Here is a 21,135-nt window from a genome sequence, read left to right as displayed (position 1 = left end):
AGAGATACCACCAGATGTGTTTTTACTCATATAACAAAATTATGAGCGTCTTACTCTCAATAAATATTTTAATTTTTATTAACAAAAATGATTACAAAAATGTGTTGCCCTGTTTGGAAAGAGGTTAATTGACAACATAAGTGATGTGGAGTTGTAGAGCAAATACAATATACTGAAAATTACACAAATTATGTAAAACACATATTTTCTGTATTTTCTATAACACATATATTCTACGCACCGCATGCTGTATACATAAATATAGGAATTTATACCTTGTGTTTATATATTACATTAACACAGGTTATTTTTTCAATCTGTGTATTTTCGTCAATATTCCTTGTTGAAAAGTCAAACCATTCCAAATATGTGTACATTAAACAATCTGGAATCCCTGGGATAAAGGGGGAGGGGGGGGGGGGCAGGGTTGGGTCCGGGGAAAGTCAATATACTTCATTTATTCGCATGCAAAATGACAAGAGTAAGAAAAAATGCATGCTTTATTTGTATTTTAGGTCACCAGCCTTCAATATGCTTTATATATTCATATTAAAAATTACAAGAGTTAGAAGAAACATATATATTGTTTACATGTACTTTTTTTGTTATCTCTACTTATTTATTTAAAAAAAAAATCTACTCTTAACTAAGGGTGTCACGTTTGAACGGCCGCGGTTCGTGTTTTGCTCAAAAACCTTTACAAAAACAGTTAACCTTTAAACGCCAGTCAATATCAACAAGGGCTGTTTGTAAAACATGCATGCCCCCCATATGGGCTGTCAGTTGTAGTGGCAGCCATTGTGTGAATACGTTTTTGTCACTGTTACCTTTACCTTTGACCTAATCGAAGTTATCATCCGGTGAGAGGGGGGTATAATGTGGGGTGTGGTAATTTATAAGATGTTAAAAAAAATTGGAGGGGGGGTGTAGGGGGGGTGAGGGTGAGAGGGGGTAAAAATGTGGGGTGGGGTAATTTATTAGATGTTAATTTTTTTTTTTGGGGGGTGTGGGGGGTAGGGGGGTGGGGGGGTAGGGGGGTGGGGGTTGAGAGGGGGGTATACTGTGGGGTGTGGTAATTAATAAGATGTTTAAAAAAAGATTTTTTTTGGGGGGGGTGGGGTATGGGGGGTAGGGGGGGGTAGGGGAGTGGGGGGGTGAGGGGGGTGTGAGAGGGGTGGTAAATTGTGGGGTGTGGTAATTTTATAAGATGTTATAACAAAAATGGGGGGGTGGGGTATGGGGGGGTAAGGGGGGGTGGGGTGGTGAGAGGGGGGTTATAATGTGGGGTGTGGTTATTTATAATATGTTTAAAAAAAATGGGGGGGTGGGGGGGTGGGGGGTGGGGGAAGGGGGGTAGGGGGTTAGGGGGTGGGGAGGTGACGAGGGGGGTATAATGTAGGGTGTGGTCATTTATAGCTGTTTAAAAAAAAAATTGGGGGGCGGTGGGGGGTAGGGTGGTGGGGGTAGGGGTTAGGGGGTGGGGAGGTGAGAGGGGGGTATAATGTGGGGTGTGGTAATTTATAAGATGTTTAAAAAAAATTGGGGGGGGAGGGTGGGGGGGTAGGGGGTGGGGGTGAGAGGGGGTAATAATGTGGGGTGGGGTAATTTATTAGATGTTTCAAAAAAAATAATTGCGGGGGGGTAGGGGGGGGGGTAGGGGGGAGTGAGAGGGGGGTATAATGTGGGGTGTGGTTAATTTATTAGATGTTTAAAAAAAATGGGGGGTGGGGGGTAGGGGGAATGAGAGGGGGGTATTAATGTGGGTGGAGTTATTTATTAGATGTTGAAAAAAATGGGGGGTGGGGGTAGGGGGTGGGGGGTAGGGGGGGTGGGGGTGAGAGGGGGGTTTAATGTGGGGTGGGGTTATTTATTAGATGATGTTTAAAAAAAATTGGGGGGGGGTGATATCCTCTATTCATTAAACATGAAATTTAACTTATTGCATTTGTTTCCCCTGTATATAAGAAAGATATAATAGTATATTACCTCCCCTGTCCTGCTTATTTTTATATTGATCAACAAAATTAAACATTAACGCAATATTATATATACAAAATATACAAAAAAATCATATTCTGATAATATTTTTACTGATCCACTTTATTTTACTCAAAGGATGATGTTTCATTGGACTGATAATTATAGATTTAGGATTACAGACCAGTTGCTTCAGTTATATTGTTCAGAGTTCGCCCTGTTGGCCGTGTATGCATTCTTGAGTTATCATCCAAATACCATTTTACTATTTCGGGTCACCGTGACCTTGACCTTTGACCTAGTGACCTCAAAATCAATAGAGGTCATCTGCGAGTCATGATCAATGTACCTATGAAGTTTCATGATCCTAGGCACAAGCGTTCTTTGAGTTATCATCTGACAACCACCTGGTGGACGGACCGACAGACAGAGTTTTGTCTGTCAGACAGACCGACATGAGCAAAGCAATATACCCCTCGAAGGAGGGCATAATAAAATTCGTTTTAGTTCATTACGTTGTGACGTTTCAAAGCTTTTTAACAGCTGCCAGGGCCCTTGTTTGGCATTTTTACTGCCGAATATCGGCGGCTTCCCCAATGAAAAAAGTATACTTTTTTCCCCTATTTCAGCTATAAATCCCCCTCCATTTTTTTATGTTATACCTATGTTGCCTGCTGGTATGGTGCTACTAACCTTTGATTAGTTGTTTATTTATATAAATCATATTAAAATATCGCAATTTTAAGTGCTCAATGGTTGGTGAAAAGATCTTCTAAAATTCCCATTTTCGCCCAAAAGGTCGCAAAATTTCCCCCTCTAAGGGCCCCGGCCCCAATCCCCAAAAGTGTAGAGAGGGCCCTCGCTGCTGAAAAAGACTCGTATTAAAAACTATTTGTATCCTGTGCGCCAGATGGCCCTTATTCACAATACCGTAAGAATAACAATACACCATGTACGGACTAGACCTCTTGAATATTTAACGCGCCTCATCATGAAATTCCCGGCTTTTGTTGCATGAGAATGCCCCGAATCCTCTTGATCATTCAACGCGCATCGGCCGAGGAAATATTCACGGCGTTTATTCATCGCCATTCATTTCTCGAGATGGCGAACAATCTCTGTATAGGAACATTTTACTAAAATTTAAGTATGCATCTTTTGATATACATCGTGTTATAAGTAAAACGTAAAAAATTTTTTTTAACTGGTTTACTCTTGTTTAAGGAATGTTGGTTAATAATTCACATTCGTGTCAAAATATTACGGCATGAGAGTAGACAAATTGTAACCCATTGGTTAGACAACGATGAGAACAGTTCGTTTTAGTATGACATCATGTGCGAATGGGATATGCACTAAATATAATTTCCGGAAATAAGAACTACTTTCAGTTTGAAGAAGTGATGGCACTGATGCGTGATGATTTTAAAACGGACATAGGGATACCGTTTAAACGGTAACGTTTCGTTTATTTCATTTCGTTTAAACGTTTAGAAAAATCTGTAAACGTGACACCCTTACTCTTAACAAGAACATCAGTTATACAGTAGACATAAACAAACCTTTTCATTAAGTAGGTACATGTAATAGCTTGTTATGTAGCAAACATATGGTAATAGTAGAAACATAATCAATTTATTTATATGTTCTTGTTTGTTATTGAATCAGGCTCAAATATTGTCAACAACAAAAGGATCCAGTGGCTAAATGGTAAACCGTTTATCAGCCTTGGATTAAAGGGGCCTTTTCACAGATTTTGGCATTTTTTTAACTTATTCATTAAATGCTTTATATTGATAAATGTAAACATTGGATCGTAAAAGCTCCAGTAAAAAATGAAGAAAAAAATTAAAAAAAGGAAAAGAACATTGCCCGGAGCAGGTTTCGAACCAGTGACCCCTGGAGTCCTGCCAGAGTCCTGAAGTAAAAACGCTTTAGCCTACTGAGCTATTCCGGCGAGTACACACTCTTAGCGTATTTTATACGTTATATAAGCAATCTTCGTAGTTTCACAAAATTTAACGACAAAAACAGAACTCTCCAAATTATTCAATCGTTTCGCGTTGCAACGCTTTATAATTTTTAGGTTTTAAAATCGTCAAAAGATGCATATAATGGCTATATTAGAGCATGGTTAATGTTCAGTATTACTGTTTCCTCACAAATATCATAACTAAAACGAAAACTTACGAATCTGAAACAACTTTTTTCAATTTTGTCAATTTACCAAAGCGTGAAAAGATCCCTTTAAAGGTGTATTTTTGCCATCATGGCAAAAATTACCGACCAAACAATAAGTCAAGAACTCCAAAGGTATTGTACTATCGACATAAGCTGAAGCAAAGTTGTGCAAATATATTTAGATTTTCATGAAGCACCTTTTTTATTATCCCCCCTGTGAAGGCAGATTGATATTGTTTTGGCATTGTCCGTCTGTCCATCCGTCCTTCCGTTTATATATGTTTGTGGTAATACTTAGAAATGTTTCTGTTCTTTAACCACAAGGTCTAGAGCATAAATATTCGTATATTTGGCATACCGGTTATCATTGTCTAGTGTTCCTCTACCAAGATTGCTACAATTATTTCCATAGTCTAGACCGGTGGGCCAATGTGTTTCCCATATATGTATAAACGTAAAAAAATCTCTGAAACCTTTAACATAGATATTTGTTATGGAAGATAGTCAAGTTGACCTCTACCAAGATTCTTTTTAATTATTCTCATTTGTATAGTGTTAAAACTTATAAAAAACACATATTTTTCTCCGAAATGAGAATGGCTTGACAATAGTTATTTGGCATGAAGGCATGAAGCATCATCTAGTTTACCTTTACCAACAAAGGGCCCAAAGAATGAAAAAAATCTTACAAATCTTCAAAAGTCCTTTTAAATGCTAATAATTAAAATGCCATACATTGCTGTTGGTAAAATATCACGCTTAAAGCTATTTTGTCGATAAAATGTTGTATTGACTTTTGTTGATTTCATAGTAGTTCCATCCTGTAAAAAAACGCAGGTCATGTGAGCGATATATGGCCATCCTTACCATCTTTTTTCATGATTTAAGGAACATGGATATAGCAAAGGTGGGCGTGTTCGTGCTCAGCAAACGAAAAAATTGGGATGCCCAGCAAAGGTGCTGATTAAAGAAGGAGTTATGCTTCCTGCCAGTCATGTATGAATCTGTTCGGAATACTCACATTTGTTAATTGCCCATTTGTAATTTTACATGGCTTTTTTGGGGCACCAGAGGTGAGCATAGTGATAGCACTCTCTGTCTGTCCTTCTGAAATCCGTCACACTTTGCGTTTAGGTTTCAACATGTGGCCTTTTTTTGCAATATTGATCATAGCAACTTGATATTTGGCATGCATGTGTATCTCATGGTACTGCACATTTTGAGTGGTGAAAGGTTAAGGTCATCTTTCAAGGTCAAAGGTAAAAAAAATTAATAATTTCAAAGGTGCGCAGTAGGGGGCATTGTGTTTATGACAAACACATCTCTTGTAGGTGTTTTAATGTCTGTTCATTTTCGGCAAAGTGTTACATATGGAACAAACAACACTAACTCAATGTTGAATGCAAACGTATGATAATTGTGGATACTTCTTCAGCTAATAGAAGAATAATTATCATATCAGTTTGCTTATGTATGTCCCTGAACCTACTACTGAGGCAAATGTTTTTTTACTGGTGTGCAAGAGATTTTGCGCTGCCAACACTAATTTGTTGTACCTTGAAAATTTAGACAAAATAAACTTGCCTGATTGGAAGACTTTCTGTAATGTGAAACTTATTATTAAAACTGTGTTGTCTAAATTGGCAAATAAATTGAATGATCCAGTTTTTGAAAATATACATAAAAGGAGACCTCTATTCTAAGTATGCAAAGCCCTATTGCAAACAATTACAATCTTTTTTATTTAAATTCAAATCTAAATTGACATCACTTAACAAATGGAAGACACATTGATGCAATCAAATCTACATTGCATAGTAAATGCATTTGTAGGGAAACATAAATTATTGGTAGTTGTGGTTTTAATATAACTTGTACAAATACGCATTCAAAGTATGTTTACCAAGCCATAAAAAGGCTTAAAAGTTATGTTTTACTCCAGGTACATTTAAGTTATTCTTGTACATGTGGAATTTTCATTATTAAAATTATTATGTATGGAATTGTAAAAGTTCAAAAGAATTAATAGCATAAATGATTTACCTCAATGTATTATTCCAAATGAAACATAAAAGTGTAAGGAAAGTTTTCATGTTAATATTAGCCCATACAGGATAACACTAAGGCAGAACTGGCAGCATCCCTGTTTGACCTTGCTGCAACAAGAGTGTATACATGCTGCTACTACATGTGTCTACCAGACCTGGAAAAGCACAAGTATCACGAAACAGGCATTGTAAGCATTGTGATCAAAATCTGTATTACTGGTAATATTCCTGTCCATCAAGTATATTTCAAAACATCTGAAATTGACATTAGTTCTTATTATTTAATAACTAGTGTTTTGTTATTATGAAAGAAAAGCATTGCCCAACTTGTGTATTAGTAAGGCATATCGCATACTACAATGTGGTTCACGGATATAGATTGGCAGTACTCATAAGAAGGCGAAACATTAATTACGCCAACTTTTTATGGCCCAAATTTTAATGAACTAGAACTCCCTAAAAACCCCTGTGTTTTTGTTTAAGACGCTACTTAAATATAAATGTAAAGTTTCTTGTGTGTTAACAAATTTGTGTCAGGCTTGCAAATGGCATTCAGTAAGTTGATATATACTTTTGTTTATTGCCCTTTTAACCTTACCTGTACACTTAAATGCTCATGGTGAGCTTATGTGATTGAGATCTTTATCTGTTGTGCTTCGTGCATTGTCCTTCATCACTATATGCCTTGTAAACACATTAAACAATGAAAAGAAAAGATTTCCAAGTGAAAATGTTTGTTTAATGATTAAAGTTGAATAATTAATTATATATTGGTAAAGTTTGAAAATGGTTCCAGTCCATTTAAAAAACATAGGTCCCATTTCATTGAATCAGGACTGATCTGTTATCCGATACAATTTTTTGAATAACAATATATATACTTAATACCAACTGTAAAAATGCTATGTGTCCCGAAACCGCAAGGCCTAGAGCAAGCCTAGTTGGCATGAAACACCGTCTGGTGGACATTTACCATTATTGTTCAAATGTCCCTAACATCAAATTTTGCCTCACCCTACTTGCACTATACACTTGGAGTCTAAGGTTGGCAACTAATATTTTGTCATTTTGTGTTTATATATTTATCAGTTTGTATTTAATATTCAGTCTTCAGGCCTGAGTCAAAATATTGACCGGGGACTTGTTCATAAGATAAATGAATTGGTCGACGAAGGGGTGTCAGACACAGACGAAATGGAGCGGCGACTCCGAAGTCATGTTATGGAAACAGAAAATATAACACCAGCACCAACAAGCAAGAGGTTTTTTTCAAATCGTACCATGATTCGGAACCACATGCGAAACGCAGAGAAAACGAAACAGACAAGCATAGACGATGAAACAAATCTTGAAGGCTTTGAAAGTGTAGGATTTTGTTACTGACTGAAATCAACATTGTCTATTGGACCTCTACTAAGTTCCAATGATTCTCCAGAGGTAAGAATTAGCCCCGCCCTTGGAGCAAATGTGGTTTTCCAATATGTCAATGGAAAAAAAATATATAATTCCCCATAGCTCTAAGACCTAAAGCATGTATATTATGTATTAAACATTGTACAGTAGACATTTACAATGTTTCTTTTAATAATACCGAAGTTGTTAAAATGATGTACCACGCTCGGCATGGAAAACAACACTTCTGTGTGTGTTCAGATTGAATTTCAGTGAACGTGGAAGTGATCAATAAGCAGATTTGCACTTCATAACAACCAGCCTAAGGTAATTGTGGCTGCTGTTATGTAAATGCAAGTCTGTTGTAATCATCATATTGTAATCATACATGTATTGTGTGTTTAATCTGTTGAAACAGCTGAATAGATGGAAACAAGACAATGCTAGAGATATTGTTTTCCTGCGGAAAAAAGGAGAAACGGAGGTATTTTTGCTGTGTTTACAATGAAGTTTATAGTTTTGTGTTTGGATTCACTGTTACTTGTTGATTTACACATTACGTTTCAACTGCTAAATGGGTGAAATAAAATGCAAGGAGGATAATCACAGGAGGATGCAAGGAGGATAATCACAGGAAGAGGATGCAAGGAGGATAATCACAAGAGGGGAATGCAAGGAGGATAATCACAGGAGGAGGATGCAATGAGGATAATCACAGGAGGAGGATGCAAGGAGGATAATCACAGGAGGATGCAAGGAGGATAATCACAGGAGGAGGATGCAAGGAGGATAATCTCAGGAGGAGGATGCAAGGAGGATAATCACAGGAAGAGGATAATCACAGGAAGAGGATAATCACAGGAAGAGGATAATCACAGGAAGAGGATAATCTCAGGAGGAGGATGCAAGGAGGATAATCACAGGAGGAGGATGCAAGGAGGATAATCACAGGAGGAGGATGCAAGGAGGATAATCTCAGGAGGAGGATGCAAGGAGGATAATCTCAGGAGGAGGATGCAAGGAGGATAATCTCAGGAGGAGGATGCAAGGAGGATAATCTCAGGAGGATGCAAGGAGGATAATCACAGGAGGAGGATGCAAGGAGGATAATCTCAGGAGGAGGATGCAAGGAGGATAATCTCAGGAGGATGATGCAAGGAGGATAATCACAGGAAGAGGATGCAAGGAGGATAATCTCAGGAGGAGGATGCAATGAGGATAATCACAGGAGGAGGATGCAAGGAGGATAATCTCAGGAGGAGGATGCAAGGAGGATAATCACAGGAGGAGGATGCAAGGAGGATAATCTCAGGAGGAGGATGCAAGGAGGATAATCACAGGAGGGGGATGCAAGGAGGATAATCACAGGAGGAGGATGCAAGGAGGATAATCACAGGAGGAGGATGCAAGGAGGATAATCTCAGGAGGGGGATGCAAGGAGGATAATCACAGGAGGAGGATGCAAGGAGGATAATCACAGGAGGAGGATGCAAGGAGGATAATCTCAGGAGGAGGATGCAAGGAGGATAATCTCAGGAGGATGATGCAAGGAGGATAATCACAGGAAGAGGATGCAAGGAGGATAATCACAGGAGGAGGATGCAAGGAGGATAATCACAGGAGGGGGATGCAAGGAGGATAATCTCAGGAGGGGGATGCAAGGAGGATAATCACAGGAGGAGGATGCAAGGAGGATAATCACAGGAGGAGGATGCAAGGAGGATAATCTCAGGAGGAGGATGCAAGGAGGATAATCACAGGAGGGGGATGCAAGGAGGATAATCACAGGAGGAGGATGCAAGGAGGATAATCACAGGAGGAGGATGCAAGGAGGATAATCACAGGAGGAGGATGCAAGGAGGATAATCTCAGGAGGAGGATGCAAGGAGGATAATCTCAGGAGGAGGATGCAAGGAGGATAATCACAGGAAGAGGATGCAATGAGGATAATCACAGGAGGAGGATGCAAGGAGGATAATCACAGGAGGGAGATGCAAGGAGGATAATCACAGGAGGAGGATGCAAGGAGGATAATCACAGGAGGAGGATGCAAGGAGGATAATCACAAGAGGGGAATGCAAGGAGGATAATCACAGGATGAGAATGCAAGGAGGATAATCACATGAGGAGGATGCAAGGAGGATAATCACAGGAGGGGGATGCAAGGAGGATAATCACAGGAGGAGGATGCAAGGAGGATAATCTCAGGAGGAGGATGCAAGGAGGATAATCTCAGGAGGAGGATGCAAGGAGGATAATCACATGAGGAGGATGCAAGGAGGATAATCACAGGAGGAGGATGCAAGGAGGATAATCTCAGGAGGAGGATGCAAGGAGGATAATCTCAGGAGGAGGATGCAAGGAGGATAATCTCAGGAGGAGGATGCAAGGAGGATAATCACAGGAGGAGGATGCAAGAAGGATAATCTCAGGAGGAGGATGCAAGGAGGATAATCACAGGAGGAGGATGCAAGGAGGATAATCACATGAGGAGGATGCAAGGAGGATAATCACAGGAGGAGGATGCAAGGAGGATAATCACAGGAGGAGGATGCAAGGAGGATAATCACAGGAGGAGGATGCAAGGAGGATAATCTCAGGAGGAGGATGCAAGGAGGATAATCACAGGAGGAGGATGCAAGGAGGATAATCTCAGGAGGAGGATGCAAGGAGGATAATCACAGGAGGGGAATTCAAGGAGGATAATCTCAGGAGGAGGATGCAAGGAGGATAATCACAGGAGGAGGATGCAAGGAGGATAATCACAGGAGGAGGATGCAAGGAGGATAATCACAGGAGGATGCATTGAGGATAATCACAGTAGGAGGATGCAAGGAGGATAATCACAGGAGGAGGATGCAAGGAGGATAATCACAGGAGGATGCATTGAGGATAATCACAGTAGGAGGATGCAAGGAGGATACTCACATGAGGAGGATTCTAGGAGGATGCAAGGAGGATTATCACAGGGTCACTGAGAGTACATGATGCAGGAAGATGCTGATACTTAATTCCGCTGACAGAAATTAAGAGCCTGACCCAACATAGTTAAAGCAGGATACTAATAAAATTAAAAAACAGAAGCATACCAATACTCGAATTCACAGTTAATGAGATACATCAACATCTAATTTACCAAATAGCAATGATGACAGAATATATGCTGCAGCCAGAAGGTGACAAGTAAGCACCAAATTGCAAGGACATATTTAACTTGGTGTTAAAGTATGAGAAACCAAAAGATATGAGAATGGAAAACATTTAACCAAGATAGAAGGATACTAGGAATCACTAATAGACATAATGACACTATTACTGATAAGCAGGATACTGGGAATATTAGTCTCTTGTGGATTTTTTGAATAAACAAATTACATCTTCACATTATAGCAAGGAAATGGAAGGACACTAGTAACTTCTACTGTAGATAAGATATTTGCCAACATAGAAGTCAAAGGATTACAGTGAAAACAGCAAAGATGTGGAAACTTGTAAGTGTTGGCTTTGAGAATGTGCCAACACTGTTTAAAAATTGATTGATAATGTCTCTGGAGTTTATAATTAAACATATTTTAAACATGAATAAAATGTTTAGGCAAGGTATCCGAACATACTTTGTTTTATGTAACTGAAGTAAGAAGATCCATTGTCTAGAAGATGTGCGAGCAGTAAAGCTCTTCACTTACTTGGTATATAAAATAACCATAATATATAGTCTGCAGAAGCAAATTGCAATTCCTCTTATGTTTGAATGTGTTAATATTTCGTTATTATTTTGGACACATTGTTTTTTATCTGTGTTAATGGCCACTTTTTATATACGTGTTTCAACCTTACATATCATTAAACGAAGTAGTTTATTGGTTGCAAAATCTTCACTTAAAATTGTTCTTGTAAAAGAAATGAACTAAACATTTGCTTTCCTTTCCAACATGTTTCATTCCATATATATTTATTAACCAAATTGCAAAAGACATTTCGTATATGCGTTATTGCAGGAGCTGAACATAAACTATTTCACCGAACACTAATGCATGCTTTAAGTAGATTTTTCTTGTTTATATCCTATTCACCATTCTTAGTTCACCGGAGCACAAAGTGACGGGTCAGTTGTGCGTCGTATGTAAAAAGTTTCAATTAAATAACATATTCCAAAGACTTAAAAAAAATTCTTCTCTGAAACCGCAAGGCCTAGAGCATATTGGGCACGAAACCTTGTCTGGAGGATCTCTACCAAGATTTTCAAATTATGCCCTAGGGTCAAAATTTGAGCCAGCCATGTGGCAAAATGTGTTTTTCTGATATGTTTATAGTAAAAACGTTAAAAAAAATCCACACAGCGAGGCCAAGAGCAATTTGGCATGAAAGATCATAAGCAATATGCTTAAACTTTATAGGAATGATGCGTAGGTGTAGCCCTAAAAGTTATCATCAATCATACCGGTCCACTAAAGAAGTTATTCATGATCCAAAAATACGTTTTTGAAGGCAACAGTTTCCAACATCTCCTAAACCATTGAGTGATATTTGATCATGCTGCAGTGGTGCAAGAGGATGGTTCGACGGGTTCGGCTTGGCAAGTCCAGATGACCCCTTAATTGATTGAAATTGAGGCATATGTCCGTCCCGAGATGTTTCTCAGTAATTTGTGTTTTAAGTTTCATGAACTTTAAAATGAATGTAAATCATCATATCAAACTCGCTATGGGAAAATAGGGCTTAATGCATTTGCGTAAACTATCGTCCCATTATAGCCTGTGCAGTCCAAACAGGCTTATCGGGGACGAGACTTTCCGTCTATGCTGGATTTTCGTTCACAGGAGACTTCCTTTAAACGAAAAAGTAAAAGAAAGCGGAAAGTGTCGTCCCAGATTAGCCTGTGCGGACACCATACCCACTACGCCACGGCGATCTTAATATAACCAGTTGAAGGTGTTAAAGGGATCTTTTCACGGTTTGGTAAATTGACAAAATTGAAAAAAGTTGTTACAGATTCGCAAATTTTCGTTTTAGTTATGATATTTGTGAGGAAACAATATTACTGAACATTTACCATGGTCTAATATAGCCACTAATGCATCTTTTGAGGATTTAAAAACCTAAAAATTATAAAGCGTTGCAACGCGAAACGATTGAATAATTTGTTCTGTTGTTGTCGTTTAAATTTGTGAATCTACGAAGATTGCTTATATAAAGTATAAACTACGCCTCGCATGTATGATTGGCAGGATAGCTCAGTGACCTAGTGCGGTTTTACTCCAGGATTCCGGGGGTCACTGGTTCGAGCCCTACCACGGGATACTTTTTTAAATTTTATTTTTGATTTTTTACTGGAGCTTTTAAAATCTAATGTTTACATTTATCAATATAAAGCATTTAATGCCAAACTTCAAAACTTGCCAAAATCTGTGATAAGGCCCCTTTAATTGGAGTTTTGTTACAAATAAAAGATGAACATCAAAGTATGATGTTTCAATTCTTTTGCGGCAGAAGTTCCTGTTTGAGTACCAGTCGTTTGGTATGAAAACTCTGTTGGAACGGTATGGCAACACAATGACGCTTCTAGATGCTACCTTCAGGACCACCAAGTATCATTTGCCACTTTTCTCCCTGGTGGTAAAAACCAACGTCGACTACCAAGTGGTGGCCTGCTTCATTCCAGAAGAGGAGAATTCCGTGTCTGAGCAAGAGGCCCTTCAGGTCATTAAGGACCATAATCTGAATTGGAGCCCTAAGCATTTCATGACAGACATGGATGAGAGAGAGATGCATGCCATGCGCTCATTGTTTCCTGGTGGGTTGTTAGTTTTGTTAGTTATGTGATGAGTGGAAACGCTTCCGTAGAGAGTGAGCAATTTGTTATTTCACAGAGAGTGGAATATAATTTCTATATATTAAATATCTAGAGCTCGTTTTACGGGGCAAGCGCAATGTATCCCCCATTGTTTAGGAATTTGCCGTCACTGCGATAAAGCTGTACAAAGTTTGCAATCATGTTAATATAGCTGTACGAAAATTGTTGTTGCTGTACAAAAATACAAAAAAAGCAGACAAGAAGTTGAAGGTCACAATGCCCAATTTTAATTTATTCCTATGATATGTTAATTGTGCCTTGGGGGGGGGGGGTGTTGGCGATGGGGCATACACGTTTCGCAATTATTTCTTGTTTATTCTTGTATTAGCAAGATTGCTACGAATTGGTGTGAAACATAGGTACCAGGAGCATCACAATCTTCCAAACCATATTAGTGATTAGATGAGCGATGTGGCTTATGGGCTTGTTGTAAATTTTTCAATAGAAGCAGCTGGGCTTCTCTGCGACTTCCATCGCGCACAGTCTTGAGCAGATGGATAAGAAAGAACTAAGTGGGCCAGAAAGGAGCAGTTTTTAATCAGCTGCAAAAGTTAGCATCTTCGCCTACAGAAGCTGATTTTGATGTTGCATTAGATGCCTTGCAGCATTCAGATGTTTGGCCAGTCATTGGCAAATACATGACCAAGATCTGGTTGTCATGCAAGCAGGTATTGCTCTACACATAAAGTTGCCAAACTGATTCCCGCATCGGTTTATATTAAATTGGTTTGATATAATATTTATCAATTCAATATTGCAATGCAGTCGCTTTTGGAAACGTAAATCGATATAATATACATCTCTGGATTGGATTTTACTTTCGATTTTTTTTTTGTGGCACGATTAAATATCTACAATGGTTTGTGAATCAAACAAAGCCAATAGTCGTAAGTCTCCCCACTGCTGAGTCTTAAATTAACAGTGACGCAAACAATTTATGCCTTTATATCCATCATTGATATCGGATTTTAAATGCAAAATTTGCGTAAAATACTAAACATGTTCATAAATGGATGTAGGCACTAATTAAAATGTTGATGAGTGACAACATAAAATCATAATAAAACATGCATGCCCCCCTATATGGGCTATAAGTTGTAGTAGCAGCCATTGTGTGAATACGTTTTTTGTCACTGTGAACAGCGGTGGTGGTGGTGGTGGTGGTGATGTTTATTGATACAATGCATTACAAAAATGCATTTAGCCTTACCTTTGGTAAAATTTAACAAGGGCAGTTTGTAAAACATGCATGCGCCCTATATGGGCTGTCAGTTGTAGTGGCAGCCATTGTGTGAATACATTTTTGTCACTGTGACCTTGACCTTTGACCTAGTGACCTGAAAATCAATAGGGGTCATCTGCCAGTCATGATCAATGTACCTATGAAGTTTCATGATACTAGGCGTAAGCATCTTTGAGTTATCATCCGGAAACCATTTTAGATATTGCAAAACTTTAACCAAGGTGAAAGTTTTGGACAAACACAATTAATGAATCACTGTGACCTTGACCTTTGACCTAGTGATCTGAAAATCAATAGGGGTCATTTGCCAGTCATGATCAATGTACCTATGAAGTTTCATGATCCTAGGCGTAAGCATCCTTGAGTTATGATCCGGAAACCATTTTACTATTTTGTGTCACTGTGACCTTGACCTTTGACCTAGTGACCTGAAAATCAGTAGGGGTCATCTGCCAGTCATGATCAATGTACCTATGAATTTTCATGATCCTAGGCCTAAGCATTCTTGAGTTATCACCCGGAAACCATTTTACTATTTTGAGTAACTATGACCTTTGACCTAGTGACCTGAAAATAAATAGGGGTCATCTGCCAGTCATGATCAATGTACCTATGAAGTGTCATGATCCTAGGCCTAAGCATTCGTGAGTTATCATCCGGATACCATTTTACTATTTTGAGTTACTGTGACCTTGACCTTCGACCTAGTGACCTGAAAATAATAGGGGTCATATCTGCCAGTCATGATCAATGTACCTATGAAGTTTCATGATCCGACCGACCTACCGACGGACCGACATGAGCAAAACAATATACCCCCTCTTCTTCGAAGGGGGGCATAATAAAAATGTTCATAAGGGTAATATGAAAAATAATAACAATTTAGCATCACAAAATGGTGCTCGCTTTATTGAACAAAGTGCTAAACAGTATAAAATATTAAATTAAAATTAATATAGGTACGTCATAAAATCAATTGTAAGAAGAATGTTACAATACAACTCACACGATTTGTTGATTGTTAATTTAAATAATGAATTAAATTGACAATATTATATACAATTACCGGTATAGTTAATCAAAATCATCCCAGCTTTTCTTTATTGAAGTTTTGAACTGTATCAGTTTTCACCCACAATTTAAAAGTACAATAAAAAAACAACATTTCACATATTTGCCTTTAAAACCTAGTCGTTTTATTCGGCTGAACATGTAAATTTGAATGCAAAATGTTAATAATTATGACGTTTTCTCAGAAGTTGATTTCATTTTATATTCAACACCAGGATATTCTCTTTATCATTTTGTCCCACAATGACAGAGCCAGATTTCCAGTTATAAAAGACTGATAGAGGGTATTTAATTGTATCCTTCTGTGTAGCCAGTGTTGCAATCTTCTTCTTGCCCTCTCTGTCCACCTGTATGACAGTGTGGGAGAAGTGTCCACAAACTAGCACTTGTCCTGCAGGTGTCACATGAACTCCCCATGGGCGTTGTAGTTCTGTGTCAGTGAAGGTGGAGATAACAGTCCCATCCCTGGCCAGAGTGAGGAGCTTGTGGTGTTCATAGTTTGTAACATAGATCCTGTCACCACTGGGACTCACTGCACATCTCCCGACTGCATAGATATAACAAAAAATATCATTAACCAATTTTAAAGAATTCTACATGACTACTATTCTACCCAAACCTCAAACAATAATATATATGCAAATGACAATGGCAAATGTAGTAAAAGAAAACACAAAATCTTTAATATTTAGTATACATAATGATAGAGAAAATAATAAAAATATATAATGAACAAGATATATACATATAAATTAAATGGAGTAATACTATTTTGATAATTATTTTTTTAAATATCAGTATAGTAATGTTCATGACTATTACCTGTCAGATAACGAAATGTATCCTCATACATCTTGTTCACAAGTGTTCCGGTGAGGGTGTACTTGTACAGAGCAGTACCGGAGGTCACATAGAGGTCCCCCTGGTGATGAGCTACTCCATAACATTCATGTGGTAGCTGTAGCCTCCGGAATACGGACAAAACCCCTCCCGGATAAAAACCCTCCCGTCATTTTCATAGGGGGCGGACGAAAACCCTCCCATGAATAAACATGGGCGGACAAAAACCCTCCCATGAAAAAAACGGGGGAGGACAAAAACCCTCCCATGAAAAAACAGAGGCGGACAAAAACCCTCCCGTAAAAGAAATTTTACACTTAGTGTTGCATTCATTAATCCGACAAAATTACCCATTGTGTGTATTGTGTATTGTGTTTTCAGGGGTGTGAAATTGAAAGAAAATGTGTATCCATTAACTGCAAACATACCGCTTGCTAATGTGCATATATATCCGATAATCCAATATGATAACAACATCAATTAAAACATAAAATGAGGCCATTTATAGACAAGTTTAGACAAATTTAAATTTAGATTGAATGCAAAACGATACAGTTCAACGTTTAATCGCTTTATACGCTCATTCATGCAAAAAACGTGCTTTCCGGGAAGTTTCTGAAAACTTTGCGAATATGAAAGTAAAATTCTGTTAACAACTAACAATTCGCTAGCAAGTAACTAATTTGTCTTAATTACTTATTTTATTTATCTTTGACTGTAACGTTTTTAATTGCATTTTTGCAGACAATATATAAAGCATACAGTATTGTCAAATATGTCAATGATTCGGTTATTTAGGCCCACTAATCAGCTAATCATAACAATTAACTAGTTAATGTCATACAATAATATTTATCAAAATAGAAAACTGTGAATCTGCAACTGCGGACAAAAACCCTCCCGTGAAAGCAATTAAACACCAACAAATGTAATTGCTTCACACATTGTTGCATTCATTAATCCGCAAAATATACTCAAAATAGCAAACTGTGAATCTACAACTTCTTTGAGTTTTATTAGTTTAATCACATAATCAATTAAAAGCAATTAAACGCCGACAAATGTATTTGCTTCACACAATGTTGCATTCATTAATCCGAAAAAATCACTCAATGCTGACAACATTTGCTCAAAATATCATACTGTGAATATGCAACATATAAAAAGCAATTTGTTTGCGTAAAGGCATACATCCAAAATGGAAGTGAAGACTGGCTTCGTCTACACTAAGGAGAAAACGTCAAAATCGACTAAACGCTGGGAATGTTCTCAACGCGCGGCAAAGTCTTGTAAGGGCGCTGTAGTCACGGACATAAATATGACGACAATAAACTAAACCACAAGTCAAAACCACGAGGGAGATCAGTTTCACGTCGAAGCGATGAAGCTGCGTGAAGACAAACGAAATAAGGAAGCCTGTGTCCGCCTCTGTTATTTTTGCGATGATGAATAAAAAAGAAACACGACTTTGGTGTTCTTAATGCACTGGCCGGCGCACAATTTGATATTTTATGTATTTTATATAAACACCCTACTTGTTATTCATACTAAGTTATCATGAATATCGTAGTTCTAATCATACTATGTAATAATAAATATCTTAGTTCAAACATATATAATTGACGGCAAATGGGTGTAAAATAACATTTCAATTCGGAAATATTTTAATTAGTCAATATATAGTGTAATGTTACCTACTCAAGTGAAGTCACCATTACAAAAAATAAATATCTCGGATAACCTACTACAAAATAAATACAAATGTCGGAAATGACCGATTTCGGATTAAAAATTCATAAATAATCGTTGGAACTTGAATTCGTGGCTCAGATTTCAAGGGAGGGTTTTTGTCCGGTCCCGTTTTTTCATGGGAGGGTTTTTGTCCTCCCCCGTTTTTTTCATGGGAGGGTTTTTGTCCGTCCCCGTTCATTCATGGGAGGGTTTTCGTCCGGCCCCTATAAAACTGACGGGAGGGTTTTTATCCGGGAGGGTTTTTGTCCGGCATTCGTAGCCTCCTGCCCTTCATCAGCTGTCCACTGTTCACCGAGACAAACTGTATACTACTGCCCACAGCGACTGCTACCTGACAGGGGGTGATAAGACACATGTTATATGGACAGCCAGACATATCACAGACACTGACCACATTTTGCTGCAGGTTCAACAGCTTCAATCTTTTATTATCACCATCTGCAACAAGTATCTGACCATTGAACAGACCACATATTCCATAGATAGTATATGACATTCTAATATCACTTGATATTCTCACACTAACTGGAGTTGCCCCTGTGACTATGATAGCCTGGTCTGAGCTCCCCTGCATGGCCAATTCCTTTGTAATGTGTATAGTATTGCCAATACCGGATTGTTTGGATAAAAACTTTTCAATGTCATTGTAAACAACCAACTTTAAGGACACTTCTGTTTGTATTGAATTGTTGTTCAGATATTTTTCTACTTGTTTAACCATCTCTTCACTTTTCTGCTGCGCTATAAAGGCTAACTCTTTGTTCTTTTTGCCAATGTTTCGTATTGCATCATTGAGACGTGTCAGCTCAGTACGAAGCCTGGAGCATGTGTCAACATCAAACTTGAGAGACGCATTCCAGCTGGTCTTCAGTTCATTCATTTCCTCCAAGGTGGTCTTCTCCAGCTTATCTAAGGTTGCATTTATTCTGTCTCTCATATTTCTCACCTCTTTAAGCCTCTCTTCATATGACACTTGCAGTGACTTCAGGTTGCTCTCCCAGTTTGTTTGCAGCTTCATAAGTTGATCCAGAATGGTGTTAATCTTGGCTGTCAGCTTTTGATGGTCTGATGCAGACAGAGTGGTATCAGCAATCAAGGTAATCTTGGCTGTCAGCTTTTGATGGTCTGATGCAGACAGAGTGGTATCAGCAATCAAGGTAACCTTTGAGCACTGACTGAAATGGAGAATATTTTCATATTATCTTACTAGAAGTAAGATAAAGGCACAAAGAAAACTAAATATACATCTGTCAATTTTCTTTGTACTCATATCCTTAAAACACAAATCATTGAGCATATCAAATGTATTTCCCCCCTAAATAAAGTAATGTAAACAATAATGCATATTCTCTATTTAAGCATGATAAGCATGTATTAATAATAATGTTATATTGTGCCAAGTGTTAACAAAAAAAAGATTTAAATGCTAAAAATCATGTTAAGTACACGCATAAGTGAGATTGAAGCTCATACATACAACAAAATGGCTATGATAGCTTGCAGGGCAAGGTACACTTGATGTTTCGACCCAGTTTTTGACGCCACTTTATCCAGATTCACACATGGCCTTGATGAAATTCTGACCATGTTTCATCAAGATTGAGTAATAAATGTGGCTTATAGAGTAATTACAATATGTTTCTAAGATTGTACCTGATGAGTAAGTTTTTGGATGGACATTACAGAAATGATCTTGTACTAAGCATTGTCAAGATAAACATTCCAACCAAGTTTCATTTTGACTGTGCCATAATTGTGGCTTGAATCCAATTCAAACTCTGCAAAGATATGTCAAAATAGACACTGTGACTAAGTTTAATCAAGATTGGATGAAATGTACATCATCTTGAGTGGTAACAGCTAAAAGTTAATGACTGACAACAGACAAATAATTACGACAGAAACCCCACATAAGGTGGCCAAAATAGCTCAACACGAGCATTTCTGCTTAAATGACCAAACAACAGCCTACTTAAATGAGAGGTTTACAACTCTAAAGTCTTGTTATCAATAGTCCCGGTATGTATACATGTAGTCGCCTCATATACATTTAATTCAAATCAATTTTATCAATACTAATGATTTTTGCACACCCGCTAAAAGTACACCCATGGAAAACTGTTTAATTTGCTTAACATTAGTGTTTTTTAAAGCGCATCTAACAAGAGCACCGCACAACGGATGCCAGGCTTGGCTGCGGGTGCAGTTTTGAATAAATGAAAGATTGTCAGATTTTTTTGATCTTTTGATATTTTTTTTAGAAGTCACAGTGACCTTGACCTTTGACCTAGTGACCCAAACATGGGTGTGGCATGTAGAACTCATCGAGGTGCAGCTACATATGAAGTTTCAAAGTTGTAGGTTGAAGCACTTTGATTTTAGAGCCATGTTCAAAACCTTAACAAAATGTTAAGGTTTTAGCACGACGCCGATGGCGGACGTCGGACGACACGACGAGCTGGCTATGACAATACCTCGGGTTTTCTCCCAAAACAGCCGAACAAAAATTAGAAATGTGTCAAGCAACAAGTTAGTACAAAGTGTTGACACAACGTATTTTTTGAAAATGCAATACCCTATCTATGTCAATATATCTCTTTTATTCAGCATTTAATCTGAAAAAGTAAGACAATTTATTTCAAAACACTACAACCAACATACAGATGATTCAGCAGAACGCAAGTATTGCAGCACAGTTGGGTGTGGTCCTCACAAAACAGTTTAAGTTTCTTCCCCTTATGGACTTCACAGTTCTCCAGGAACTCCTGTGTAGCCAT

At 38.1% G+C, this 21,135-nt stretch overlaps 1 protein-coding gene across 1 annotated transcript; it reads right to left on the bottom strand.

Annotated features, from left to right (window-relative positions):
• Positions 1–15,960: 15,960 nt before the first annotated feature.
• Positions 15,961–21,135, bottom strand: LOC127846338 (uncharacterized). Its single transcript, XM_052377508.1, has 4 exons — positions 21,053–21,135; positions 18,651–19,533; positions 16,589–16,688; positions 15,961–16,313 (listed from the first exon to the last, which is right to left on the bottom strand). Exons 1-4 carry the CDS (start codon positions 21,133–21,135, stop codon positions 15,961–15,963), a joined length of 1,419 nt encoding a protein of 472 aa, XP_052233468.1.

The sequence above is a fragment of the Dreissena polymorpha genome, chromosome 9 (genome assembly GCF_020536995.1).
Source record: "Dreissena polymorpha isolate Duluth1 chromosome 9, UMN_Dpol_1.0, whole genome shotgun sequence".
NCBI classification, from domain to species: Eukaryota; Metazoa; Mollusca; class Bivalvia; order Myida; family Dreissenidae; genus Dreissena; species Dreissena polymorpha.
Note: the sequence above shows the minus strand (reverse complement) of the source record. Positions and strands in the feature narration are given on the sequence as shown.